At 56.0% G+C, this 26,241-nt stretch overlaps 1 protein-coding gene across 2 annotated transcripts in view; it reads right to left on the bottom strand.

Annotated features, from left to right (window-relative positions):
- PLXND1 (plexin D1) overlaps window positions 1–22,705 on the bottom strand; it is a 59,689-nt gene extending 36,984 nt beyond the window's left edge. Inside the window, exons 1-2 of one of the 2 annotated variants that reach the window (XM_027042703.2) lie at window positions 21,271–22,705; window positions 2,837–3,013 (exon numbers count right to left, since the gene is read on the bottom strand). In XM_027042703.2, the coding sequence (XP_026898504.1) occupies window positions 2,837–3,013; window positions 21,271–22,590 (1,497 nt within the window). In that variant the 5' untranslated portion in view covers window positions 22,591–22,705. The remainder of the gene's footprint in view (window positions 1–2,836; window positions 3,014–21,270) is intronic. The other variant, XM_027042702.2, reaches the window with a different exon arrangement.
- Between the last annotated feature and the right edge of the window lie 3,536 nt (window positions 22,706–26,241).

Genomic DNA, 26,241 nt, shown 5'->3' with positions numbered 1-26,241 from the left:
GATCTGACTCAGGCTTGGGGTCTCAGCCTCATCTTCTTGCAGACCTTCTAGGACTGGTGGGAAATCACAGACATATAAGGGGGGCGGTGGCTTTGGCCTCTCCACCTTTGCCTCTGCTGTGGCCCCACCAGGAACTCCCTCCCTGACTGATCTTCTCCATCACATCCCACCCTGGGAATACATGCAGACCTTACACTTTACAAAAGATTCTCTGGGCAGCTGTCTGGCATCATGCCTAAGAGCAGGGATGTGGGTTTGAATTCCAGCTTTGACATTTACGTGCTGTACAAACGTACAGGTTGTCACTTCCCCTCTGGGAGCCTCGGCTTCCTGACCTACTAGGACTAATGACGGCACCCGCCCCTCGGGACGGTGGTAAGCACAGATGGAGAAGATGCCTGTGAAGTGCTGATGGGGCCACACTTCTCATGCCTCCCCTCTTGTGCCCATTTCACAGATGAGGAGATGGAGGCCCAGAGAGGCTACAGACTTGGTGAGAGTCATAAAATGAAGACACTTCAGGGTCACAGTGCAAGCCCAGGCCTATCTGACCCCACAGTCCAAGGATGAGGCTAGAGGGTGGGGTCCAAGGTCCTGGCAGGAGGAAGACCAGGACCAGCTGAGGCCTGGAAGCTTCTCTGGCTCTGAGAGTCCCTCTGCATGTCCTCCTGAGGACAGACAATGTCCACAAGAGCCCCATCAAACTTTGTTCTTTTTCAGCTGGCCCCTCATACTTCCAACACATTGCCTTGTCTAAGGCCCTGCCAGGCCCTGACTTGGGACCAGTAGTTTAGATGTCTCCCTGGGCTTCCTACTGCCTGGCCTTCTCTGTAGGCTCCAAACCTTTGGTAGCTCCCGCCTGCTTATGGAATAAACTTGTTCTGGTATTCAAGGCCCCGACAACCAACCCCAACTTACTCTGCCAGGCTCATTTCCACCCATTCAACCCAACACAAGCATTCCAGCCTGTAGGCCTTTATCCACGCTGTGCTCCCTGCTGGAGTATTTCTCTTCCTCCACTTTCAGCCAGGATCTGTCCTCCCAGGGCCTCTTCTGGAAGAGTTTCTCAAATGCCCTCCACACACCAAATTAAAATTACTCTCTTCCCAGGCTCCCACAGGCTCTGTTCCAGCCCAAGACATCACCTGTCCCAGGTGACCTCTGGGTGGGGTCTGCCCAGGCAGCCTGGCCCCTGCTCAGTCTCCGACCTGCTCCTGCCCTTGCACCAGGCACCCGGCAGACACTTGGTTTATTTCCACTCCTTCAAACGTCTATTGAGCACCTACTGCGCTCCAGAGCCTGGGCTAGATGCTATGATCTAAGCCCCGAGCAGGGAAGGGCTGGTGGGAGAAGGTGGTGCCCAGCGCAGGGTGGTGGGTAAAGAGGCCTGGGTCAAGGGGCCACGTGGGCTCCTGGTCAGCTGGCCCAGGGGCAGCTGTGTGACTTCGGGGCAGTCGTTTCCCCTCTTGGAGGTTTAGCGTCCTCACCTGGGAAATGGGGATCCTGGCACTACCTGCTTCACAGGGGACAGCAGACTCTGACCACAGTCTGGGATGGTCTGGTTCATTTCCCTCATGACAGATGAGGAAACTGAGGCTCAGGGTGAGAAGCAGCCACCCCCAGGTCACACAGCTGGGACCAGCAGAGCCAGGATCCAAATCCAAGTATCTGACCCCAAAACATGAGTCTCACTGTCTAAGGACCCTCACTGGGACTTCAAAGGCTGAGGAGGATGCCCACCCCATTCCCTCCCTGCTCCCACACCTGCACCTTTCACCACTGCTAGCGGGCCAGCTAAGGTCCCGGGGCCAGGTGGCCAGGGCTTCAATCCCCAGCCTACCCCTTGGCCCGTGGCGTCCGCCTGGGCAGCTAAGGGAATTGAGTTATCAGATCTGAGTCAATTAGGCCAGGGTCTGGCACACAATGGAGCTGTGCCAGGCAGCTGACTTTCCTAACAGGCAGAGGGTGGGAGGTGGCTGGGAGGAAGCCGGCCCAGGCCCTGGAAAGCCCTTCCTACCCCATGGTGGGGAAAGCAGGTGCCTCTCATCCTTCCCAGCTCCACGAGTGTTGGGGCCAGGCATCATCACCTCCAGAAACCAGTCATCTTGGTCGGGGAGATCTTCCGAGGGCAGCCAGCCAGGTGGGGGAGGGAAGGGCAATGAGAGCCCCCACTTGCCAGGCTGTGGCCTTCACCCGTCAAAGCCTAACAGCAGTCTCAAGAGCCAGGGCTTACAACCCTTCCCAGATGGGGAAACTGAGGCCCAGAGAGAGAAAGTGCATTGCCCAAGGTCAAGTAGCCAGCAAGCGGCAGAGCCTAGAGACTTGAACTCAGATCCCTCTGCTTCAAAGCCCAAGTCCTAGAGACCAGAGGGAAGGGCCCTCTCTCAGGCCTGGTTTCCTCCTTCTGCAGGACAAGGCAATTTGTTATGAGCAAGAGCAGAAGAAACAGATGTGAGGGGCGCCTGGGTAGCTCAGTCGGTGGAGCGTCCGACTTCGGCTCAGGTCATGATTTCGTGGTCCGTGGGTTCGAGCCCTGCTGAGCTGTCAGCACAGAGCCTGGAGCCTGTTTCAGATTCTGTGTGTCTCCCTCTTTCTCTGACCCTCCCCTGTTCATGCTCTCTCTCTGTCTCATAAATAAATGTTAAAAAAAAAAAAAAAGAAGAAGAAGAAACAGATGTGAAAAATGCTTTGTAAACTGTAAGGTGCCAGGCAAACCAGAGAAAATGAAGGCCAGTATTAGACCTGTAGTGTCCACCTGTGCAGCCTACCCAGGCTCAGCCTCCCCCCACACCCTCCACCTCCCTCAGACTCCCCAGCCCTGACACCCCAGCCCTACCTTGAGCAGCCGCCCACTGACTGTGCCCAGGAAGACCACTGTGTAGTTGCTGACACTGGCCACGGCCACAGAGGAGAGGCCCGGGGCTCGGAACACAGGCGTGGCCTTCAAGGGCTGCAGGACGGACAGTGGGTGCTGCAGGTGCGCAGCCCCACAGTCCAGTTGCTCCGGCTGCAGCTGGAAGAGAAGCAGTATGTCACACCTTGGCTCTAGAAACTTCTTTGGCTCCATGCCCACACTGTATGTCAGACCTCAGCATCAGAGCTTTAAAATCACGCTGCTGTTTTACACGCCCTGCTCTGGGCTGGGGCCCAAACATAAGCAGGACCCTATCCCTGATCGCAGACGGACCCCTGACCTCAGCTTCAGTCCCAGAGCTGCCTCGGAGACATGACATTTCAGGTAGTAAGAACCACATAGGAAAAGTTATGGGACGGAGGCAAGAAGAGCCGGCAACGGGGCAAGGTCAGGAGGCCGGGAAGGTGAGGACAGGGTGAGGCCTGCACATCCTCATGACCTTGGAGCTGCCCCTCCTGACGGGTCACAGCGGGCAGAGCAGAAGAGCCCACACCAGACCATCCTCTGCTTCAACTTACCTGCTGATACCCAAGAGGTATCCCTCCTGCCTTGGCTGGGTCTCAACAGCAACCAGGGGGGTTTCCTTCTCCCAGGTCCTCTGCTCTGACCCCGGCACCACCATCCAAGTTCCCAACAGCTCACCAGACCCCAGACTGAGCCCCTCTCCTCCTTGCCCAAGATACATCCCCCCACCCGCCCACATCACAGATGGGCAAACGAAGGCAAGGCGAGTCCAAAGGCACAGTCCTGCCATCTGCATCAGCCCAGTGCCACCCCCAGTGGCGACCCAGTCCCACCACACACTGGAGTGAGACCAACGCAGCTGGTGACCCCAGTCCCCAGCCACTCCCTGGACTCATTCCCACCTCCCCCCGTGTCTTGTTGCTTCTTCCAAAGGGTCCTTGTGCAGTTTGCACAAAGATACAAAACAGGCCTCCAGGATGCACCTTTGAGAAGATAACTGCGCAAATCCACAAGGATGCAGACACAAGCATGGTTTAGAAGAGGAGGTGGGGGAACACAACCTCAGTGTCCAGCAGGATTGAGCATGAAAATAATGGCGCATGGTCCAGGAGGGCTGCCCCCACCCCTTGGTGACACCTCAGATCTGTATGGATTATGACGGAAAGATAGCTGGCTGAGAAAAGTCACAGGATATCATAGGGACCATTTTGGTAAAGCTAGTGCATACACAATGAGGTAACGGTCACAACAGTAGACACATTAACAGGCTGTGTTTACGGAGAACTGAGATTGTACCAGGACTGTGCATCGACTCCCTAAATCCCGGCAGCCCTATGAGGTCCCATGTCACAGATGGGGAAACTGAGACTCACAGGGGAAGGGGCCTGCTCTGGATCAGTTGCAATGTCGTTCTTCTACGACGAAAAACTGGCAGCAGACTTGAGCCACACCTCGGCCCCCTGGAGGCTGGGATGTGGGCATCGGTGGGTCTGAGCAGGGATTCAGAAGGTCACCAGAATGTAGCATCAGAACTGGCTTTAGGGTGTAGCCTTAGAGTCATTTTGCTGTGGCTTAAAAAAATTTTTTTTAACATTTATCCATTTTTGAGAGAGACAGAGACAGAGCACAAACTGGGGAGGGGCAGCGAGAGGGAGACACAGAATCTGAAGCAGGCTCCAGGCTCTGAGCTGTCAGCACAGAGCCCAACGTGGGACTCAAATTCACAAACCATGAGATCATGACCTGAGCTGAAGTCGGACGTCAACCGACTGAGCCACCCAGGCACCCCCCAAAATTTTTTTTTCTTTTTTTTTTAACGTTTATTTATTATAGAGAGACAGAGAGAGACAGAGCATGAGCGGGGGAGGGGCAGAGAGCAAGGAAGACACAGAATCTGAAGCAGGCTCCAGGCTCTGAGCTGTCAGCACAGAGCCCAAGTGGGGCTCGAAACCACAAACCACGAGATCATGACATGAGTCGAAGCTGGATGCTTAACTGATTGAGCTACCCAGTCGTCCCTGTTGTGTGTTTTTTTTTTTTTTTAATTTCTCATTTATGCTTTTTGTAAGCCTAAGCCACTGGTGATGTGCCCATATGGGTTTTGCTCTAAAGCTCAGCTAGTTTTCAAAAACAAACAATAAATACGAGGTCCTCCCATCCTTGGGTGAATAAATACAATTTGGGGCCCCACAGGCTTCCAGGTGGGGCCTGTATCCCACAGCGTCCCTGGGGGGCCAGGCCCTGAGCCCAGAGGTGGGGGAGGGTGGAGCTGGGGCCACCCGAAGGCAGGACCCATGAGTGGGTGGTCTTCCCCAGGATGGCTGGAGGTGAGCAGGCAAGCCACCTCACTTCTTCGAGCCGCAGTTTACTCAACTATTAGGTAGGTACATCTCTTGCACCCTCCCTCACAAGAACAGGATGAGATCATTCACCATGAAGCGCCTGCACTGTGTGTAAATGCTCTGGAAGTATTGTCAGACACTGTTGCCATTTCAGATATGAGTGTCACTAAAATGATTATTATAAAGTGGAATTTGGAACAAATTGTGCCTACTTCAAAAGTTTTCCAGCTGGACTGCCCAGGAGTACCTTAAGTTAGCCCCTCTGGTCTGGGCCCACTCTGGCCTCAACCTGTCCCCCTGAACAAGGGAGCCCTTTAAAAAGGCCCTCAGTTGGTTAAGCATACGGCTTCGACTCAGGTCATGATCTCCTGGTTTGTGAGTTTGAGCCCCACATAGGACTCTGTGCTGACGGTTCAGAGTCTGGAGCCTGCTTTGGACTCTGTGTCTCCCTCTCTCTCTGCCCCTCCCCCACTTGCATGCTGTCTCTCTCTCTCTCTCTCTCTCTCTCTGTCAAAAATAAATAAACATTAAAAAAATGTAAAAATTTTTAAAAAATGCAAAGAGGTCTCTCCTGCTTGAAACTTCTGATGGTTTACACAACACTCAGAATAAACACTGGATCGTAATCCTCCCTTCAGGGGCTATGAGCCCATCTAAGCCCATCCCATACCTTCCTCACCCACACTCCTCCTCCACTCCAGCCACATGGGCCTCATTTCTGTTGCTCATACACTGGGCCCTGCCTCAGGGCCTTTGCCCTCGCTGTTCCCTCTGCCTGGGGTGTCATTCCCAGACAGTGTCTGGGGTGTCACAGAGTTGGCTCCTTCTTGTCTTTCAGCTTCAGACCTACCCTGCCTGACTTCATTCTGTATGCCCGAGGTGGGGGTCAGCTGTGGAAAGAGGGTGCTGAACCATTTCCCTGGCCGCCTCTCCCAGGTCCTGGGCTCACCCCTCAGCAGTCCTGCAGCTGCAGGGAAGAGGTGAGGGGGGCACTGTCAGCAAGCAGGCAGGAGAGTGGGCACTTGGGCCCAAGGCCTGCCACGAGGGAAGCTTCTACTAGGGGTTACATAACTTTTCTTCACTGAATATGGATTACTTGCGTCATGAAATAATAAGCTGTTTTAAAATTAAAATTGTAAACCCTTGCCTGGGGGACATGATTTTCCTCCCTGAGCTCGGAGAGAGGGGGAGGGAAGGGAAGACCCGGGAGGCCCCAGATGACACCTCTGGGGTTTTCTGCCCTGGGCCTTGCAATGGGGGACCCCAGCCAGCCAAGAGAAGCCGGACAAGGCACCCAGATCACAGTGATTTGTGGGCTGGGCGGCAGAGTGGATGAGGCAGGAGCACGCTGGGAATCCAGCTCTCGCCTGCCCGCCCTGACGTTCACAAGCCATTAATTCTGTACCGAAGGAATTTTCTAAAAAGCCTTTCCTCCAACTTTTTTTTTTTCTTATCCTAAAAATAAAATCTAAAAAAAAATTTTTAAAGGAGAAGTAACCCCTGTCAGCTGCTCTGAATGATCTGTGCTCTGAGGGGGAAGCTGACTCCCCGACCGGCAGGAGAGATCACAAGGCTGCAAACTGGCTCAAAAGTGGAAGCTGGGAGACGTGTCCACCAAGCAGGCGGGAAATGCCTCCCCTGCTGGGGGAGTGGGCTGCAGGCTTGGGAAAGAGGAGACAGTGGCCTTGGGGACGGGACAGCCAGCCCAAGTGTGGCCTCAGCCGAACTTGGTCTCCAGGGGCAGTTAGCTCCACAGGCTCAAAATACCGCCCGGACCCTATGACAGACACTGTCTGAAATTCCTCCCCTAGCACCCGCCTTCTTTCAAGCCTCACTTTGCGTAGGTCTTTCAAAACACAAATTCCCCTGAGAGCAGGGGAGGGCCGGTCGATCATAGCAGTCCCCTCCAATCCAGTGGAGCCACCATTCCAGGCACAAAACTGGTTAACTCCTCTCCGGAGTAAAACCCTTCTCCAGCTCCTGGCTGTCCTTAGGAGCAAGCCTGGCATTCAAGGCCTTTGGATCTGGTTCCAACCGCTTAAGCTTCATGTCTTGCTCTTTTCCTCTGTCCCACCCTCTGCTCTGACCACACCAACCTCTGCAATTCCTCAAACGTGGCCACACCTTCCCACCAGGGCTCCTGATCCTTCATAATGTTATTCCCTCAGCAGCCAATGCCTTTCCCACACCTCTGAGCCCTCATACTTCCCCTGGCTCATCAGTCCCCCTTGTCTTGACTCATGTTATTCCCTTTGTCAGACATGCCCAGGCAGCAAGTTTTTCACCAGCTTTCAAGATGTGCCTCAAAACACACACACACACACACACACACACACACACATCCCCTCTTCTGTGACAGCACTGTTCTGGTCACCACTTTCATTTATCATGATAGCATAAACATGAGCTTCTCCAGGGTGGAGACTACACTCCAGTGTGAATGTTTCCTAAAGAAAGGAGACTAATTTTGACTAAAGTGTGATTGACTGTATTCAGCTGCTGCTTTTCCAGAGATTGAGAGCAACACTGCCATGCTGGGTGCTGGAGAACGAGACCGACATATGGGCCAACCGTATGCCTAGTGTGTGTGTGGCAACACGGGAATCGGGTGTTCAGACCCAGGCGGCACCTGGCTGCTACTTTTAGTTCCTCTAAAAGCCTCAGTTTCTCCCTCTCTGAAATGGGATGAGCAATAGCTGGCTGCTGGTCTCAGCTTTTTCCTGAGAGCAGGACACACCCTCCCTCTTCAGCTAGCTGCCTCCTGGGGCCAAAGCTCTGCTCTGCCCACTCTCCCATTAAAACTCTGACATATTGATTTCACTACCAACTGTAATTGTGTTGACTTTCTCTTCCCAGGAAGCCAGTGGGAGCACGAGCTTCAAGAGCCCAGTTTCTCAGGCCTCTGCATCCTGCCCACGGACCCCACCAAACCTCAGCCCCACCGCAGGTGGCTCCGAGGAGGATGAGGCGGCAATGGGGGGCCGGCGTGGCAGGCTGCAAGGCCCAGTGGTTCCGTCCTGGCTATAGACTACACCGGCTGTTGGGGCTTTGTGCTTGGGAATTGAGGGCACTTTTCCGCCTCAAGTTTTTGATGGTTATTGAATCGAGATCCCAGGAAAGTGAAGTTTAACTGTGAGGACCTGGAAGGGTGCAATGGCTTTCGGGTATTAAAAAATATGCCTGGGCTGGGGCTGGACCAAACCCCCTTCTATTCACCCTCCACGGTGGCCAAAGGGAGCTTTTAAAACTGCAAAGCACTAAATGCAATGTGGGACCCTGAAAAAGAAAAAAAGAATATTCGTGGAGTAAAGTCTGGAGTTCAGTTGAGAGTAAAGTATTAAGTTGGTTTCTTGGTTTTGACAAATGTACCATGGGAATGTAGAACCTTAGCAATGGGGAAAACGGGAAGGAGGGTACGCAGGAACTATCTGTCTTTGTACCTTTCCTATACATCTAAAATTATTCCAAAATAAAAAGGTTATTTAAAAAAACAAACAAGCAGGGGCGCCTGGGTGGTTCAGTTGGTTAAGTGTCCAATTTCAGCTCAGGTCATGATCTCAAGGTTCATGGGTTTGAGTCCCACGCTGGGCTCTGTGCTGACAGCTCAGAGCCTGGAGCCTGCTTCAGATTCTGTGTGTGTGTGTGTGTGTGTGTGCCCCTCTCCCGCTCTCATTCTGTCTCTCTCTCTCTCTCTCTCTCAAAAATAAATAAACATTAAAAAATTTTGGGGCGCCTGGGTGGCTTGGTCGGTTAAGCGTCCGACTTCAGCTCAGGTCATGATCTCATGGTCCGTGAGTTCGAGCCCCGCGTCGGGCTCTGTGCTGACAGCTCAGAGCCTGGGGCTTGTTTCGGATTCTGTGTCTCCCTCTCTCTCTGACCCTCCCCCGTTCATGCTCTCTCTCTGTCTCAAAAATAAATAAACGTTAAAAAAAATTTTTTTTTTAAATTTTTTTTAAAAGAAAAAACCAATCACAAACCAATTTGTGTCACTTCTGAAGCTCAACAGCCTTCCATGGATCCCTAGTGCCCTCAGTATAAACCCAAACTTTGCTCCTGGGCTCTCAAGACCCTGCTCCACCTGGCCTGCCCCCCTCCCACCCTGGGGCTCCCCTCAATGCTGTTCCCTGCCAACTCTTCCTTCAGCTCGGATAGCCAAAGAGGATGAATTCTCCGTCAGGAGACTGCTGCAGAGACAAGGACTAGAGGAGACGGAGCAAGCAAGGACCAGGTAGGGTGGTGATGGGGGTCTGACAGGCAGCCTGCAGGGGGCCACAAAAGCCACTAAACTCTGCAGGATTGTTGCTTCACACAAAGCCCTGTTGAATAGCCCCCACCCCCACCCTTCTTCAGAAGCCCTGAGGATAAAGGGGGAAGCATTGTCAAGGTTCACCCATGGTACCCAGGTTGGGATTTGAAGCCACACTTATGACCCCAAACCCAAACTCCCCCTTCTAACTTTAGCCCCTGCAGTTTCTTGGAAACCACAGCTAATGGCTATGGCTCCAGGCTCCACTAAGCCGACGCCTCCACTGACGATAAACTGAGTCATTGAAAGAGCCATGGGCCTACTGTGTGTCGGCCCAGGGAGGAAACAGGATGGACCTGGCTCTAACGGGCATCCGGCAATGACCCCACACCAAGGAGGAAGTCACCTCCCGCCTGGGAAGGAAATACCAGCACCTCCCAGTGGGTGATCAAGATGCTTATTTCCTGGAGGGGTGGGCGGGGACAGAATGTCCAACTGAGCCACAGAAAACAGTCAAGAGGCCTGGCTCCGAGCCAGAGGTGAAACCGAGGCACAGAGAGGGGCAGAGGCTTCCTCAGGAAAACAGTGTGATAATTCCCTACCTGACGCCAGGCTGCCTGAATCAGGCAGGAAAAACCTAAGAAGTAGCAATGGACACAGCAGCTAGGGTAGACCCTTCCAGAGTTTCAGAGAGGAGCACCTCTGTATCCCTGACCCTTCTCTGGAGGAGGTGGGTCACCCGGCCCCAGGGCACTGAATTCATCAAGGCAAGCTGAGACCATCTGGAAGGGTCGTGTCAAGCTGCCAGCCAGGCCATCCTTAGCACGATATGTCTGTCTAGCCACAACTGGCACCCTAGACTCTGCCACCAAGCTGGACACAGCCTGGAGGGACAGCCCCCAGGCTGAGATCAGGGGCCTGGCTGGATTGAAGACCTGCTGTGGGTAGGCCCCAAGCAGAGCGACCTCACAGGCACACTCTTGTTGTGTTCCCATTTTACAAACAGAGAAACTGAGGCTCCTGATGTACTAAGTCTTGTGGCTCATTACTCGCTCTGGGATGCCACATCCCGTCTGAGCCTCAGTCTCCACATCTGTAAAGTGGGGACAATAACAGCACCCTCCATAGAGAGCTGCTGGAAAGAGCTCAGCTCACAGCAGCCCTTGAAACTGACAACCGCGGATACTCAGTAAACGTTCCCAATTAGCGGTGCAGGTCACATGGGAGCCTGGCAGGACAGACAATTCCACCACTTCCCAAAGTCAAGCATCTACCCTCACCCACAGCGAGGATGGGTGCTGGGAGCTCGGCCGAGGCCTGCTCCGCTCAGGCCTGCCTGGGAACTACTACCACAGCCGCTGACTCAAGCAGCCATTGTTTTGTTAGCTGGACGTGGCCCCCCAGACACCCGGCTCCCCCTTCTTGAAGCTGTTTCTCATTCTGGCCCAGCCTGGCCCCATTTCCAGCCCTGCCCCCTTCCCCTCGCACCGCCCCCCACCCCCGGGGGGTCCCAGAGGAACACAGTGTAGGATGGGCAGCCAGCGACTCTTCTCCTCTTCCCTGGCCAGGGAAGTCACTCCCTCTCGCCAGCTCTAATGGGGCGGGGGGGGGGGGGGGGGGGGGGGGGGGGGGGGGGGAGGCGGGCAGAGTGCTGCGGCTCCAGCCCCTCCTTTCCCTGGAACAGTTTCTGTCCCAGCCTCTTCCCCTGGAGGGGATGCCGGCCAGGAGAAGCTGAGAGCCGCAGCTGCCTCTCTTGGGCACATTTGGCCTCCTTCCTTCTGGGGCTAAGGGGCCCTGGAGACTGGAACTCACACCCTGCTCCCTGTCCCCTGGGTGTTGGCCTCCATCCCAGAGGAGGGGACTGATTGTGGGCACGGCTGAGGGGACAGGGCTGGCTTGAGGCCCTCAGCAAACATCTCTGGTCTGGGTCCCATGTTCTGGGGACATAGAGGGGACACACTGGTCCCTGTCTCCAGCTGCCCACATCCCAGTTCAGCGACCACCCCCAAGTCAGGAAGGGACAGCTTTAAGATAATCAAGATACAGTAGTATAAACAACACGACCATAATAAGCAGCTACGGTTTACTTTGTGCCCCTGCCTGTGCAGCCTCATTTAACCCTAATAAGTCGGTGCTACTTTATAGCAAAGGACACTGAGGCACAGAGCAGTGACTTGTCCAGGGTCACACAGCCAGAAGGGCCAGATGTGAGCCTCAAACCTAGGCAGGCTGGCCACAGAGTCCTCGCCCTTAACCCCGGCCTCTCCACCCAACACTCTGCTGGGCATTGTCAACGGCTGCTGGGAGCCTGGCTGCCTGGAGCTATAGAGGCCCTTGGTGGCAAGCTAGGGAAACCGAGGCCAATTAAGGAGATGGCTACCTCTGGAGACAGAGATGTTGGACGGGCATGGGAGCAGAGGTGACATCCAGAAGGCCATGCAGCTCCTTTCCCGGGCCTGGCCTCCAATTCAAGGCCTCTGCCCACTGCCCCCCCATTATTTACCGATCAGAGCAGAAAGCACTACATGATTAACGCCCCGCTGGGGCCTCGCTGGGCCTCATAATGGAGCTTTGAGCTTCCTCCCTCCTCTAGCGTGTGATTTATCGTGTTTCAGGGTAAAGGATGGTGGACTGGGAGGGGCCAGCCCCGCTGGCCCAGCAGATCTCGGATCTCAGTGGCATTGAGCATCAGCGGGAAAGTGGGCCGTGCAGGGGCCCATCCAGGCAGCCTGTTGGGTTCGGCCCTGGCCCAAACACGGACTTTGAAAAAAAGAGAACAGCCACACTCCGGGGGTAGCCAGGATCCAAATGCACGTGGCTGGTGCCAGGAGACTTTCTAGGCCTGTCCCCACGCGGCACCGGCTGGTTTCCATGGCAATCCCCACACCGTTGTCAGAGCTGGAGAGGCCCATGGGAGTCACCTGGTCCAGCCACAGTGGGGGCTCTGGGAGAGAGCCTCCTGCTCCTGCCAGCACCTAGCAGGGCTGATAAGGGGCCAGCAGCTATGGAGTCCCTTCTAGAACCAGATCAACTATGTCTCACTCTTCTCCCAAAGCCTTGATGGCTCCCCACAGCCCACAGGACAGCATCCAAATCCTTGGCCTGCACCTCAGACCCCACACACTCTAAGCTTCATCTCTGCCTGCTACCCGAGCCATATTCCACCACATCTCTGGGCCTCTGCCTCTGCCTGCCTTCCCCAGGCCCATGTGCCATATTCCTGCTCCACCATCCCCCTCCTCCAGGAAGCCTTCCTTGACTCCCTCAGAAGAGGCTGGTCAGTGTGCAACCTTGGTTGCAGCATATCTTCTGTCATGATCTCCTCCCTGACTGTCTGGGAGCTCCTGGAGGGTAGGGGCAGAGTCTGATTCATCCCTTTTGGGGGGCTGTCATGTAACAAAGCTGGGTCCCCTCCTATACTGCCACACTCTAGAGAACCCTCCACCAGGAGCAAGGACAGACAGAAGATGCCACTTAGGAGGTGCTGGGCTCTGGTGGGTGAAGGCAGAGGCAGCTGCAGTCCTGGGGAACAGAAGCCCCTCACCTGGGACCATGTTGGGCACTGGGGCTCACTGGGAAGCTCTCACGACTCCTCACAGCAGCCCCAGCCGGGCTACAGCTTCCCTGGGTGTCTGTTTCTTCACCTTTAAAACAGACCCATTCAGGGGCGCCTGGGTGGCTCAGTCAGTTAAGATCCGACTTGGGCTCAGGTCATGATCTCATGGGTCTGTGGGTTCAGGCCCCATGTGGGACTCTGTGCTAACAGTTCAGAGCCTGGAGCCTGCCTCAGATTCTCTCTCTCTGTCTCTCTCTCTGCCCCTCCCCTGCTCACATTCTGTCTCTCTCTCTCTCTCTCTCTCTCTCACACACACACACGCATTTAAAAAAAATAGACCCATTCACCTCTTCCCACTGTGGCCTTGAGGGCCCCTTTGGATCACATTCCTTTAGTCAATGTTTTGGGAGGAACCAGAGAGTAAAGGTGACGAGCACAGGCTTGCAGCCAGATACCCGCCCCACCTTTTACCCACTGTGTGACCTCTGGCATGTCACCTAACCTCTCTGGGCCTCTGTTTCCCCTTTCTGTAGATGAGGTATAACACTCATCTCATCCCATTTCTGGGGAGATTTAAAAAAGATAGACTATATACAAAGAGCTTTTGCAGTACGTCTGACACAAAGTAAGTTCCCAAGAAACAGTAGCATTAACCGCGATAATAATGATGCTGGCAGAAGCAGTTCTGTCGGTGAGCACCTCCTTGCCACCCCCCAGCCCAACTCAGATGGGGAAACTGAAGTCCGGAAAGGGGATGGGACCCCTCACCGCCAGGGGCTCAGGCTTTCATGCTCCTCTTCCATACACACCATGTCTGTCCTCCCTCCAACAAACAGAACACAGAACCTGGCCAGTTTTCTTAACCTTTGTGAAAACCAGCAGCCACGGGCCAGCAAATCTGACTCTTGGAGAGCGTTTTTGCAGGGGGCTGATGACGACCGACACAGTCTCCGCTGAATGCCAGGCTGCCCCGTTCTTCCCTATGCTGAACCCATTCTACAGGTGAGGAAAAAGAGGACCAGAGGAGGTAAGCGGCTTGCCAGAGGCCACAGCTAGGAAGGTACAGAGCCAGGATTTGAATTCGGGGTGTCGGCGCCAGGGTCCAGCACTCATGTGCCACTTCGGGCCTGCCTGGGTGTGGCAGGTCCTAACTGTGGTTAAGGCCAACACAGATCCTTCATCCACTCTCCTAGCAAACCCTGGATGGTGAAGTGTTGCCCTGGAGGGAGGCAGCCTTCCCAGCCCCAGTACCCGGCTGGCATGGTCCAGGGCGGGGCTCAGTGCTGAAAGAGATTTGCCAAGTCGTCATTCAAACTGACCACATCCCTCACTTGCACACTCAAAGGGGCAGGAGGCTCACTCGTTCCAGAGCCCAGAGGATCACATTTTTAGCAATGAATGCAACTAGTGCTTCCCCACCTTCCCCACTTCCTCAAAAAGGCCTGATCAGCCCCTGCCTCGACAGATGCCCCAGCCAGCCTCACCCCACTCTGGAACTGAGTCACCACAGCAATAGCTCCCAGCTTCCACCCGGCCCGGCCCGTGTGGAGGTGCGACCACACAACGGGGTTTCTACAAAGGGCCACGCCCAAGTCTCCACGGGGCAAGGGTAACCAAAAAACTCCCAGCTGAGAGCTCACTAGCCATCGCCCAGCATGGACTCTGGGGCCAGACGGCCAATCTGCAGATCCCCACTCCCGCTAAACAGCTGTGTGGCCCTGGGCCTCAGTTTCCCCATCTGTAACAGCACTTCCTGCCTCATGGCGGGAGGGGTGGGGGGTGGGGGTGGGGCTCTGAGTTCAAACACACTGGTGCTCACGAAGGGCCAACACAGTGACCCCACTCAGAACTGGGAGCCCAGCGATGATTATTTTTCAGCCCCAGAGAGCTGACCGGGGCACCTTCCCTCCACACACCCCTCAAGTCCATCAGATGTTCAGCGTCTGCCCGGCCACCAGCAGTGACACCGTGCCTACTCTCTCCACGTCTTCCTATCTCTGAGCTCACTCGGCTGGGGCGGCCCTGGACACACCCGCGCCTCACCCCTCTGTCTCGACCACCTAGGTCACCTTTAGGACCTGGTGTGATCCCATCTCCTCCAAGAGGCTGACCCCTCCTTTGAGCACTCCCTGCTCTGCTGGCCATTTTGCATGCCAAGCACACTTTTCTTAGACATAGCTTTTCCCTCCTGTTACTAATACCTCCTCCTACCATTTCCTGGGCAGTGCATGTGAGATTTTAACCTGCCCATATCCTCAGACCGAGACACTGTTCCATTTTACAATGAGGAAGCACGAGGCCCAGAGAGAATAAATGACTCTCCCTGGGTCACACAGTTTATGGGCAGAACAATGGGACTCGATATCTTATACCTGGGAATCAGGACTGGTGACCTTACCGGGGTGCACTGGGATATTAACCATCGCCTGTCCCAAGGCCTGTCTGTCTCTCTAGGCTAGAAGATCATCCTGACCAACCTTGCTGGAACCCCCTAGGAACCACCAAGTGTCTGCTTGTACTATTGGCCACAGGGAACGCTCCCAGCCCCCAGCCCGACTCCAAATGTAAAGCCCATCTTGGAAGCTCTGTCTCCCTCCACCTCCACCCAGCATTTCAGCCCCTAAATTGGTTCAGAAAACGCCTTCTTGACGATGAGCACCCACCCACAGCATGCCAGTTTAAAACAGCCTGAGGGTTTTTTTTCCACCTTTACTATAAAAAGACACCTTGAAAATGCAGCATTGGCATTTCCCTGTTGGTTTTCCTTTTGGCTTAAAAAAAACAAATATCACGGTCACTCAAAGGTTGAGAGGAAAGATTCAGGGAAGAGAGTTAGACTCAGCCTGCCCTTGCCTTGCTGGGTAACCCTGTGCCTCACTTTCCCCATCAACAGCACACAGCAACTCCCCAACTCACTCTCACCTCAAACATGAACTGAGGAAAGGGATCCAAGCCACACGCAATGGAGGACAATTTTCTCACTCAAAATCATGCAACAGCCCCAGATAATGCCCGAACCGGGACAAAGCTGGGGCCCTCTGAAGCCTGGGGCGGGGCAGGGGGATTTGACAAGGTTCCCTGCTTCTGACCTCACACCTTGGCAGCTCCTCCCTTCTCTGGTTCTCTGGCACACTCCTGGATGGAAGGGGGCAGCAGAGGCTAAGATTTCATGGTCTTAAATGTGGAGAGCAAAGGATAAATCTCACCAGGTGAGAAGCTACAATGTCTGGGATCACTCTAGCCAAGGCTCTGGACTCGTGGGGTCAAAAGACCCCCCAAAACAAGGGTGAAAGGCTGGGCTCCCAGAGGCCCACCCGAACCACCTCACTTGGAGGTGAGATGTCCCTGGGGAACAGGCAGAAGTGCAGGGTCCAGTCCCCCATGCCTGCCCCACTGAGACCAGCCGGTGCTGGAGAAGTCAGGCCAGATGGGTCTGGGAGGAAAGGGATTCCAGGCCACTAGAACTTGCCCAACACTCCAGAAGCAAATTAATTCTCTCCCCCACAGGCACCCGATTGCATGCCTTATTCCAACGGCACCCACTTCTATCCTGATGCTGGGCCGGACTGGGCAGCCTCCTTCTCTACCCTGTCCGCCTCTGGGGCTGCACCCTGGCACCCAAATCTGTCTTGAACTCACCGCTTCCCTCTGTGCCCTCAGACCAGGCCGTGCACAGCCCCCGAGAGCAGGGCCTGACACAGGCCTTCACCACTGCACCCAGTGCCCACCACAAGGCCTGGCACACAGCAGGTGCTCGAGAAATATTTGCAAGTCCGCGAGCGAATCTCTAGCCTGGAACACAGCACCAGCCCTCCAACCAGTCTCCCTGCCTCTCATCTTTCCCCTCACCAGCCACCTAGGGACTCGCTAAAATAATTATATTAAAAACAATCATAGTACAGTTGACCTTTATTTTTTCTATGTTTATTTATTTTTGAGAGAGAGACAGAGCATGAGCAGAAGAGAGGGAGAGGGAGACACAGAATCCGAAGCAGGCTCCAAGCTCCGAGCTGTCAGAACAGAGCCTGACACGGGGCTCGAACTCACAAACCGTGAGATCCTGACTTGAGCCGAAGTCAGACGCTTAACCAACTGGGCCACCCAGGCGCCCCATAGTACAGTTGATCTTTAAACAATGTGGGTTTGAACTGCACAGGTCCACTTACATGTGGATTTTTTATAGTACGGTACTGTAAATGTATTTTCTCTTCCTTCTGATTTTCTTAATGTTTTATTTTCTCTAGTGTACTTTATTGTGAGAATATGGTATATAATACACATGGCATATAAAATATATGTTAGTCACTGTTTATGTTATTGGTGAGACTCCCAGTCAACAGGAGGCTATTAGTAGTTAAGTTTTGGGGAGTCAAAAGTTATGTGCAGGTTTTCGACTGTGCAGGGGGTCGGCATCCCTAACCCCTGAGTTGTTCAAGGGTCAAATGTAACTGCAAACATGTGTGCCGGGCACTCTACTAAGAATTTTACAGGTATTAGCTCATTTAATTCTCCACAACAGTCCTATGAGGTAAATGCCTTATTATCGCTCCCATTCTACAGAAGGGGAAAGTGAGGTGTTCATTCAAAAATTTTTTAAATGTTTATTTATGTTTGAGAGAGACAGAGTGTGAGTCGGGAAGGGGCAGAGAGAGGGAGACAAAATCTGAAGCAGGTTCCAAGCTGGCAGCAAAGAGCCTGACACAGGGCTTGAACTCACAAACAGGTGAGATCATAACCTGAAGTCAGCCACTTAACCACTGAGCCACCCAGGTGCCACATGATGTGCTCACTCAGATCACAGTACTCCTCTGGCTAAGACCCTTCATAACTCCAACCTCCCCAGGATACAGTCCCAACTCCACAATGTGGCCTCTCTACACCTGCAAGCTCCGCCCACTTCTCCCAGCCTTCTCTCACATCCTCCCCACTCCCCCCACCACAGGGACCACCTTCCATTGCTCCAGCTTTCCTTGCTGTTTCCTACTTCCATGCTTAGGCACAGGCTGTTCCCTCTGCCTGGACCCTTTCATCTTCTGCCAGCTTCATGTAGCCGACCCCTGCTCATCCCCCCACCTCTGCATCGATAGCACCTCTCCCAGAGGCTGTGATGTCCTCTGTCAGGGCTCCCACTGTCCAGCTTTTCCTATTACCCCCACCCCTGGCCCCCTGGGATCTAAGTGCATGGCCACATGTTTGTCTTCTGCTCACCTGCATGGGCCACGAGAGCAGAAACTGAGGCACCACTGGTCTCCAGCACATAGCACTGGCTGGGGCACACAGTAGGGACTTAGGAAGTGTCTATCGAGGCCTCCATCTGGGGCTAGAGGTGGGAAATTGTGGGGTCTTTACTGCTGCAGAACAAGCCAAAAGAGGTCACTGCTGTCCAGGACCAAGCCCAGACCTGTGCTAATAAGGCCCCTGGGATAATACCAACAAGAACAGCAGAGAGCTACCAGGTGCTTACTACATGCTAGGTACCAAGCACTTATGTTCATTCATTCATTTAGTTCTTTAAGCAGTCCTTAGAGATTTTGTTTTTATTGTCCCCACTTTACAGCATAGGGAACTGAGGCTCAAAGAGGTTAAGTCACTTGCCCAGGTCACACAGCTGGGAAGTGACAGAGTATGATTTGAATCCAGGAAACAAAGTCCAAGTTCTTAGCCTATAACTGGGGAGCTGGCAACAGCCTGGAGCAAGAATAATGGATCCCCCTCCACACTCCCCGCCCATGGCTACACCAGAGGCCCAGACCCTCGGGCCTTGGACACATCTGGGAGATACTGCCCAGCGGCACCGATCTGAGCCCACAGCAGGGCATGGGGAAAGGGAGAGAGGTGTGGTGGGGACACAGGGAGTGTGGCCGAGGAGGACCAGGAATCCACCCCACCTTGGCGTGGGGAGAAGGCCGAAGGCCGCTTTGTCCCTGGGGCTACGTCCCTGGAGAGGCCCTGCCCCTCTAAGGAGAAGGAAGCCCTAGCCCACTTCAGCAGAGTGAGTCACTGCACCAGGCCAGGCTGGGGACCGTGGGAACCAGGACGATTCCTGCAGAGGGGGAGGGGGATACTGCGGTGGCGGCGGCCTGAGGAATCCCATGCATCAACCCACACCAAGGGCCTGGATGGACACACAGGCCCTGGAAAGGCTAAGGAAGGCCCAGGGGCTGGCCCGACCTCAGCCCTGGCTACCACAGTAGGGTCTTCCCTCTGTAGAGCAGGGACTGACTCCCCACTCACCTCCTCTGGCCCTGAGACCCCCAAACAAAGCTTGTACCCTCAAACACACCCCTTTGGAGGATGTGGCTCTGAGGAGGGGAATGGTAGATGTCCCAGTCACAGCGCTGGGCAGTCAACCCTGACCTGGCCAGCCCCCGTGGGTGGCGATCTGCCCTGCTCACCCACCGTGACCTTTTATTTTCAGGGCAGTCAGCCAGCTGGTGGTGGACAGCCATGGGAGCCCGAATGCAGGAGAAGGAATCTGCGTTTTCTCAAAGCCCCAGTGTTGGGCACACCCACGGGGGAATAATTAATCTCGTGAGATTCTTCCCACAGCCTGAAGACCATGGAGGAGAGACAGGGCAGGACCACGGGGGGCTTGGCCCCAAGGAGGGCTCACCAGGAAAAGGCTGAGTTCAGCATCTTGCTGAGGGAGAAACTGAGGCTTCCTAGGGGAGTGGCAAAGCTTGGGGTTGAAACGGACTCCCCAGATTCACGTGAGGATACAGAGTAAGGAGAAGGCACAGGGTTCCACCTCTCAGGGCCCCCTGAACAAGTGACCCCTTGCTGGTGGGCTTTCTCCAGGGGAACTGCACAGAGCTCCCTTCTCCCCCGCTGTGTCATAAACCTCCCCCAAGGTCAACACACACAGCGATCCCCCACCTGGCCCCTTCATCTCTGTTCAACCCAGCCCCAGCCTCCTGGGCCTGGTTCCCACCCCCCAGCTTTGCTGCCACACCTGGCCCTTCCTTACTCCCTCCTGAGCCCCTGGCACTCTCTTGCCCCCTGCACACCTCAGTACTGCACACAGTCCTGTTCACCTCCCTCTACTCTCTTGGCCTTGGCACCTCCCCACCCCAGCCACCTGAGACCCCTCCAACACACTTGCACGCATGTGCGCACACGCACACACACACACACACACACACACACACACACACACTCCGAGCAACATGTCCATAAGGCAGCAAAGAATGGGTGGTGTTAAGGACACAGATGATGAGGGTAGACAGCCTAGATTGAAACCCTGCCTCTGCTAGTTCCCAGCTGTGTGATCTTGAGCAAGCTATTTAACCTCTCTGTTCCTCATTTTCTTCATCTGTAAAATGCAGATGAGAATAGAGACTACCTAAGAGGGTAGTTGTAAGAACCAAGACAGTTATGCCATTTGATGCACTCAATAGGCATTCCACAAGTGTTGTCTTGCTTGTCGTGCCCATGTCTGGTGCATGCTACATGCTCAGTATATATGTGTTGAATGAGTGGATAAAAATTGGCATCAGGAACACACCTATTTGCCAACCAGTGGCCTCCCCACAGTACCTACCAGTTCCCAAACACCTGTGTTCCCTGCCACATACATCCCAGTGCACACCCAGGCCCACTCTGCTGCACCAGTGACCTGCAGGACACATCCACCTGCCCTACACTCCTGCATAACCAGCTCAGGGACACACAAGTCTGGTGCATACACCCCGTCACTCCCTCTTTGCTGCACACCCCCACCCATATCTGCAGGGCCCTGGTGCACACCGGTGTGCACACCTGCCACACCCAAGCACACATCTGCCAACTCCCAAGGGCAGCCCTGATAGGCTCACACAGCCAGCCCAGAACACACCTCTGGTCAGACATGCACTCACTTGCTCTGCACTCTGGACACGCCTAGGACCACCACTGCACACCTGGGCTAACACATGCTTCTCCAGTGAACACCTGCAACCTCGACCCCTCCTACACACTTAGTTATGCTCACCTGTAACCCAGTACTCTCTCGAGTGCCTGCAGGCACACACCTGTACCATATTCGCACCAGTGCCCCCACCCTGGCTGACACCTATATCCTCGTGAGTACACCTGGGTCCCGACAAATGCACCGTGGCCCAAAGTACATACCTGGGTCTCCACACGGACATCTGGGTCCCACACGTTCACACCTGTGTCCCTCTCAGCGACAACGCGCCCAGTTACCCGCACGCTCTCCCTCCTGCCCTCCGACCCCCACCCCAGCTGATGTCCGGCTCCCCTGGCGTACCTGGATGTTGCGCTTGCGCTCGCAGGCCGGCCCGGTGCCCTGCACCACGCTGTCGAGCACGGCCACCACGTCCGGTGCGGGCTCCACGAAGCAGGCTGTGCGCGCGGCGCGGATCGCGGCTTGCACGTCGGCGAAGCGGAAGGCGCACAGCGCGGCCGGAGTCGAGCGAGACGCGGGGGACCCCTGCGGCCGCTCGAAGACGGCAAAGAGCAGCTCGCGCGCGGGAAAGACGGACACCAGGCGGCTGTAGAGGTCGCCGCGGCCCGCGCCGCCCGCGCACTGCAAGCCCAGCTGGATGTAGGACTCGGTGAGCTTCTTGGCGTCGCCGCCGGCGCCGCGGGGCAGGCAGATGCGCGCCAGCAGGCTCCGCGCCTGGCTCTCTTTATCGCCCGCGCGCGCCTCGCTGTTGAGCGCCAGGTACGCGTAGGACGGGGCGCCCGGTGGCGGGTCGGGCGGGTGCAGGAAGGCGCGCACGAAGCCCAGCTTGTGTTGCTCCTTGGCTCCCTGCTTGATCTTGAGAATGTTGTCGTCGGAGGGGTTGAGGTCGAAGGTGAAGAGCTTGGCCAGGTCACCGCGCGCATCCAGGGAGCGGATGGCGATTTCGGGCGTGTTCTCGAAGCGGTGGTCCTCCAGGCTGCGGTTGCGCGGGAAGAAGGCGCTGCCGTAGCCGGTGTACGTGGCGCCCACGAGCAGGCGGCTGCCCCCTGTGCCGGCGGCCGGCGGCAGCACCAGCCCCACGGTGGACGCGTTCGGGTGGTTGGCCGCCACGTTGAGCATGCTGGGGAACACGGTGACGGGCTCCGCGGGCGGTGCGGCGGGGGGGAAGCGCACGGCCACAGCCGAGATGTTGCCCCGGCGCCGCAACTGGCAGAAGCCCTGGTAGATGGACCCGCACACGACCACCAGGCCCTGGCCGGGGTCCAGCTGCAGGATCTTGTTGTAATTGTCGGTGAGGCGCCGCGGGTGCTCACACGAGGCCTGAGGCAGCTGCGGGGCGTGACACAGAGGGCTGTCGGCCACCGGGCCCACGGCCGCCTCGGCCTCCAGGCTCAGGTTGGCGCCCGACAGCTGGTAGAGGCGGTTGACGGCCGCCAAGTACACCGTCCCCGCCGCGCCGTCCAGGGCGAAGTTGTTGGTGGGCGTGGGCGAGGGGAACCGGCGTTGGATCTCCAGGGCGCCGGCCCGCGCCGCCCCCAGGAGCAGCAGCAGCGGCAGCAGCGGGCACGGGGATGGGGCCCGGAATGGCGGGCGCGGCGGCAGGGGGCTGGCCGCGGCGGCCCGAGCGCTAAGGGGTGCGCCGCCCGCGGCGCGACGAGCCATCCGGGCGTGCGCGGGCTGCGCGGCGCGGCGAGTGCATGGGGCGCGGCGCGGCCGGGAGCCGGGAGCCCGGAGGCGGCAGGAGGCGGGGGGCGGGCCCGGGCCGCGAGGCGCTTCCTGCCCGCGCCAGCGGCCCCCGGCCCCCGGCGCCCCGGCCCGGCTCAGCCGCGCCGCGCAACCCGGGGGCGGGGCGGGGGCGGCTCCGCTGCGGACACGCCCTCGCGCCCCGCCCCCGCCGCGCCCCGCCCGGCCGCGCCCCGCCTCCCGGGCCCCCTCCCGCCCCGGGCCCACCTCCCCAAGCGCCCCGGGCCCCTTCCCGGGGCTGCCCGCGGACCCCGCCCCTCCCTCCCACCTCCGGGCCTCAGCTAGGCTGTCGGTGGGTCCGGCCGCCCCGCGCCCTCCAAGACTCTCCCGCGCGGCGCCCGCGGCCCTTAGGCTCCCTTTCCCAGCGCTGCCTCCGCCTCCGTCGCTCGTTCCTCTCGCTCGTTCCTCCCTCTTGGCCGCTTGGCCTGTGTGGCTGGGCTTGTTTCCTTTTTTCTTCCTCTTTCTCCCTGGTCTCTGTCCCTCTTAGTGTCTCCCTGTCTGTGTCTCTCCCCTCATGGCCCCCAACCCCGTGTGTGTTGTCTCCCTCTTTTCCTCGGTCTCTGGCTCTTCTTCCCTCTCTCTGACTCCCTTTTTGCCCTATCGGTTCTGTTATCACTACCCATTTCCCCCTCTCCCTTCTATTTTTCTGTCCCTGGCTCTCCCTCTCTCTCCACGGCTCCCTCTGTCTCCCATCCCTCGGAGGCCCCTCTCTCCTCCATCTCTGTCTGCCCCCCATTCTTTCCCGCTCTGCCTTCCTGATGCACAGCCTTCCCTCGCTTTCAGCATCTCACGCTCAGAGTCTCTCCCCTAATACTCTCTTTCACGGTACACTTGTCCAGGCCTTAGAACCCTGGGCCAGTTGGGCACAGGGCACCACCTCCTCAGACTCCATGGTCTGCCCCCTAAACCTCAGCCCCATAAAGGAGGTCTTACAAGCGGCAGGGACAGAGGGACAAAAGCTCAAGGGTCAGACATACAAATCAGCAAAACATGGAGAAAGGAACTATTTCAGGCATATGCCAGGCCATGGAGCAGGCTGGGCTGGGTTGGAAGAGTGACACCCAGAGTAAGGCCTTGGCCCTGGGGGGAGAGGGGAGTGGCCTCAGGAGGCCCACTGTTACCTCTGTGGAGACCCAGCCCTGTGGGCTGCTGCCCCTCCACCCACCGCATCTGTCCAGATACATCCCCTTCACTCAGGACTCGAATCACCAAAAATCCTGCCAGGTTTAGTGCAAGATCAGCCAGGAGTGAGCTGGCACTTGGGCCTGCTTCTCCTTTCTTTGGGCATTTCTTCTTTCACCTAGAATAGGTAGGCACTGAGTTCAGGGGCAGGCAGCAATGATCCCAAGGTCACAGAGCCCATTTGCGAAGTACCCACGGTGCCCAAGCAGAGCTTGCCCCCTGCCAGGCACTATGCCAAGTGCTTTACATGTATTGACCCATTTAGTCCTGACAGACACCTTCTGAGGCTGGTGCTGTTATTATCCCACCTTACAGATTTGGAATCTGAGGCCCCAGAAGGGAAGGGACTGGCCCAAGATGCCTAGCTCACCGGGAGCAGAACTACAATGCTTGAAAGATGAAGTCTGTTGGCTCTGAGCCTCGCCCAAATCTCTCCCAGCCCCACACCAGCTCTGGCCTGTCAGAACCAGGGGGCTCCCATCAGGGGGCCACATGGCACCAGGAGGCCCTTGCTCTGAGGGTGTTCTGGCCTCAGCTCATTTGTTTCCACCTGGCCAGGAAGGAAGGACAGAGAGCCCTCTGTGCCCCAGAGGGTAGGCAGGAAAGCCCAGACCTACAGCTGTCCCCCTTGTTCCTCATCCCAGCATCTTCATCTTCCTGCCGCCAGCCTCTGCCCATCACGTCCGCCTTTCTCCAACCCCCTCTGTCGTCCCCGCTAGCCACTGCTTTTACTAGCCAGGAGTGTTCAGCTGTAGGAAATCAGAGGCTCTGTTTCTGGTGCCCTGTCCCCGCTGGGCTCAAGGCCACTCAAGGGACAGCTTGATAGGATATCCCAACCTCCATCTCTGGATGGGGAGGGCTCATGTTGTGCCACCTGTGGGAGTGGACTGGGTGCCCAGTGTACCTCCCCCACCCCTTCTTGGAGCCCTCCCCATCAGTCCATCTGTCTGCCTCCCTCCTGCTCTTATCTTTCTCTAGACTTCCTACCCCATCTCTGTTTTTGTCAGTCTTCTCGCTCCTCCCAGTTACTCTCTCTCTTTGTCTCTCTCTCCCCTAGTCTCTTCCCACCCCCCTCTCTTTCCACTCTGTCTTTGTGTGTGTATCTCTCTGTCTCTGTCTCTCTCTGTCGGTCTCCCTCCCTATCTCCCACCCCTCTCTCCCTCGCTTGCCCCTCCTAGCTTCCTTCCTGTCTCCGGGCTCATCTTGCCACATCCTGCAGCTCCCTCCACTGAGCCTTGAGGAAAATGCTCTGTGTTGTCACAGCTCAGCCTAGTGCACATGATTCCTGGCACGTTGGACACAAGCTACCTGCCAAACAGAGCGCTGGGAGCTCAGGAGCTACCCCAGGCTGGGGGCATGCAGGGCCAGGTTGGGCACAGGCTGGGTCCAAGTGTCCTCTCAAGCTGAAGTGAAAGTGCTGTGTTGACTAAGACAAGGCACTTGGCCTCTCTGAGCCTTAGTTTACTTGTCTGTAAAACAAAAACAATCATAATAGCACACAGGCCCCTGGGAGGTTTTAAGATGTAAACAACATAACTACCAGAAAGCCTGGTGTGAGGTACATGGCAGGCACTGGGCAAATGCCAGCTTCTCCCCTCGCATTGAGCAATGGTCCACGGGGCCCCTTTTCCTGTCTTGGGCTCCATGGCAGCTTGTGAAGCCACAGCCCACTGAGGGCTAAGCGTTGTACCCAGCACTGCCCTGCATGATCTCATGCCATCCTCACATCCGGAGGATGTGCCAAGGCAGGGGTCATCAAACCCATTTCAGAGATGGAGAAACTAAGGGTATTAGCAAGGTGAGGATTTAAACCCAGATCTGTCTCCAGATTGTGTACATTCTCCCCTCCAGACTCATTAGCTGGAAGTTCCTTCAGGTCAGCATGGGTCACCCGGCAGCCATCCTGTATCCCTGGCTGGGCAGAAGAGGTGCTGATAAGCACTGGGGGAAGGAAGGCAGGAACAAGGAAAAGAACCCACATCTTCCCTGTCCTTACTAAGATGCAGTGGGTCTCCTCCCAGAAGGGATTTTAGAGGAAACCAAGGGGAGATGCATGGTACCCAGGAGGGTGGTTTGGGTGGCACCCAGCATTAACTAACTTCGAATTAACTAACCTGGATTGATCAGTTCTAGACTGACCACCAGCTAATCCTGAATCACGCTATGATTTGGGCTCTTTTTGGTTTTTGTTCAAGACTTCTGATCATATCAAGGAGAAGGTCTCTGTTTGGGGCTAATGTGCCTTTAATGCCTCTCTAACATTTGTCATTGTCCTTTTTTAATAGAGAAAAGGTCTTAAGCTCATTGACATTGACATCAGCCTTCTAGAATTTACCTACGGCCCCTTATTTTCTGGGTTTGGCAAGTGATACTCGTTTTTTCCAAGTA

Source organism: Acinonyx jubatus, chromosome A2 (genome assembly GCF_027475565.1).
Source record: "Acinonyx jubatus isolate Ajub_Pintada_27869175 chromosome A2, VMU_Ajub_asm_v1.0, whole genome shotgun sequence".
NCBI lineage: Eukaryota > Metazoa > Chordata > Mammalia > Carnivora > Felidae > Acinonyx > Acinonyx jubatus.
This window is presented reverse-complemented; position numbering and strand designations above follow the sequence as displayed.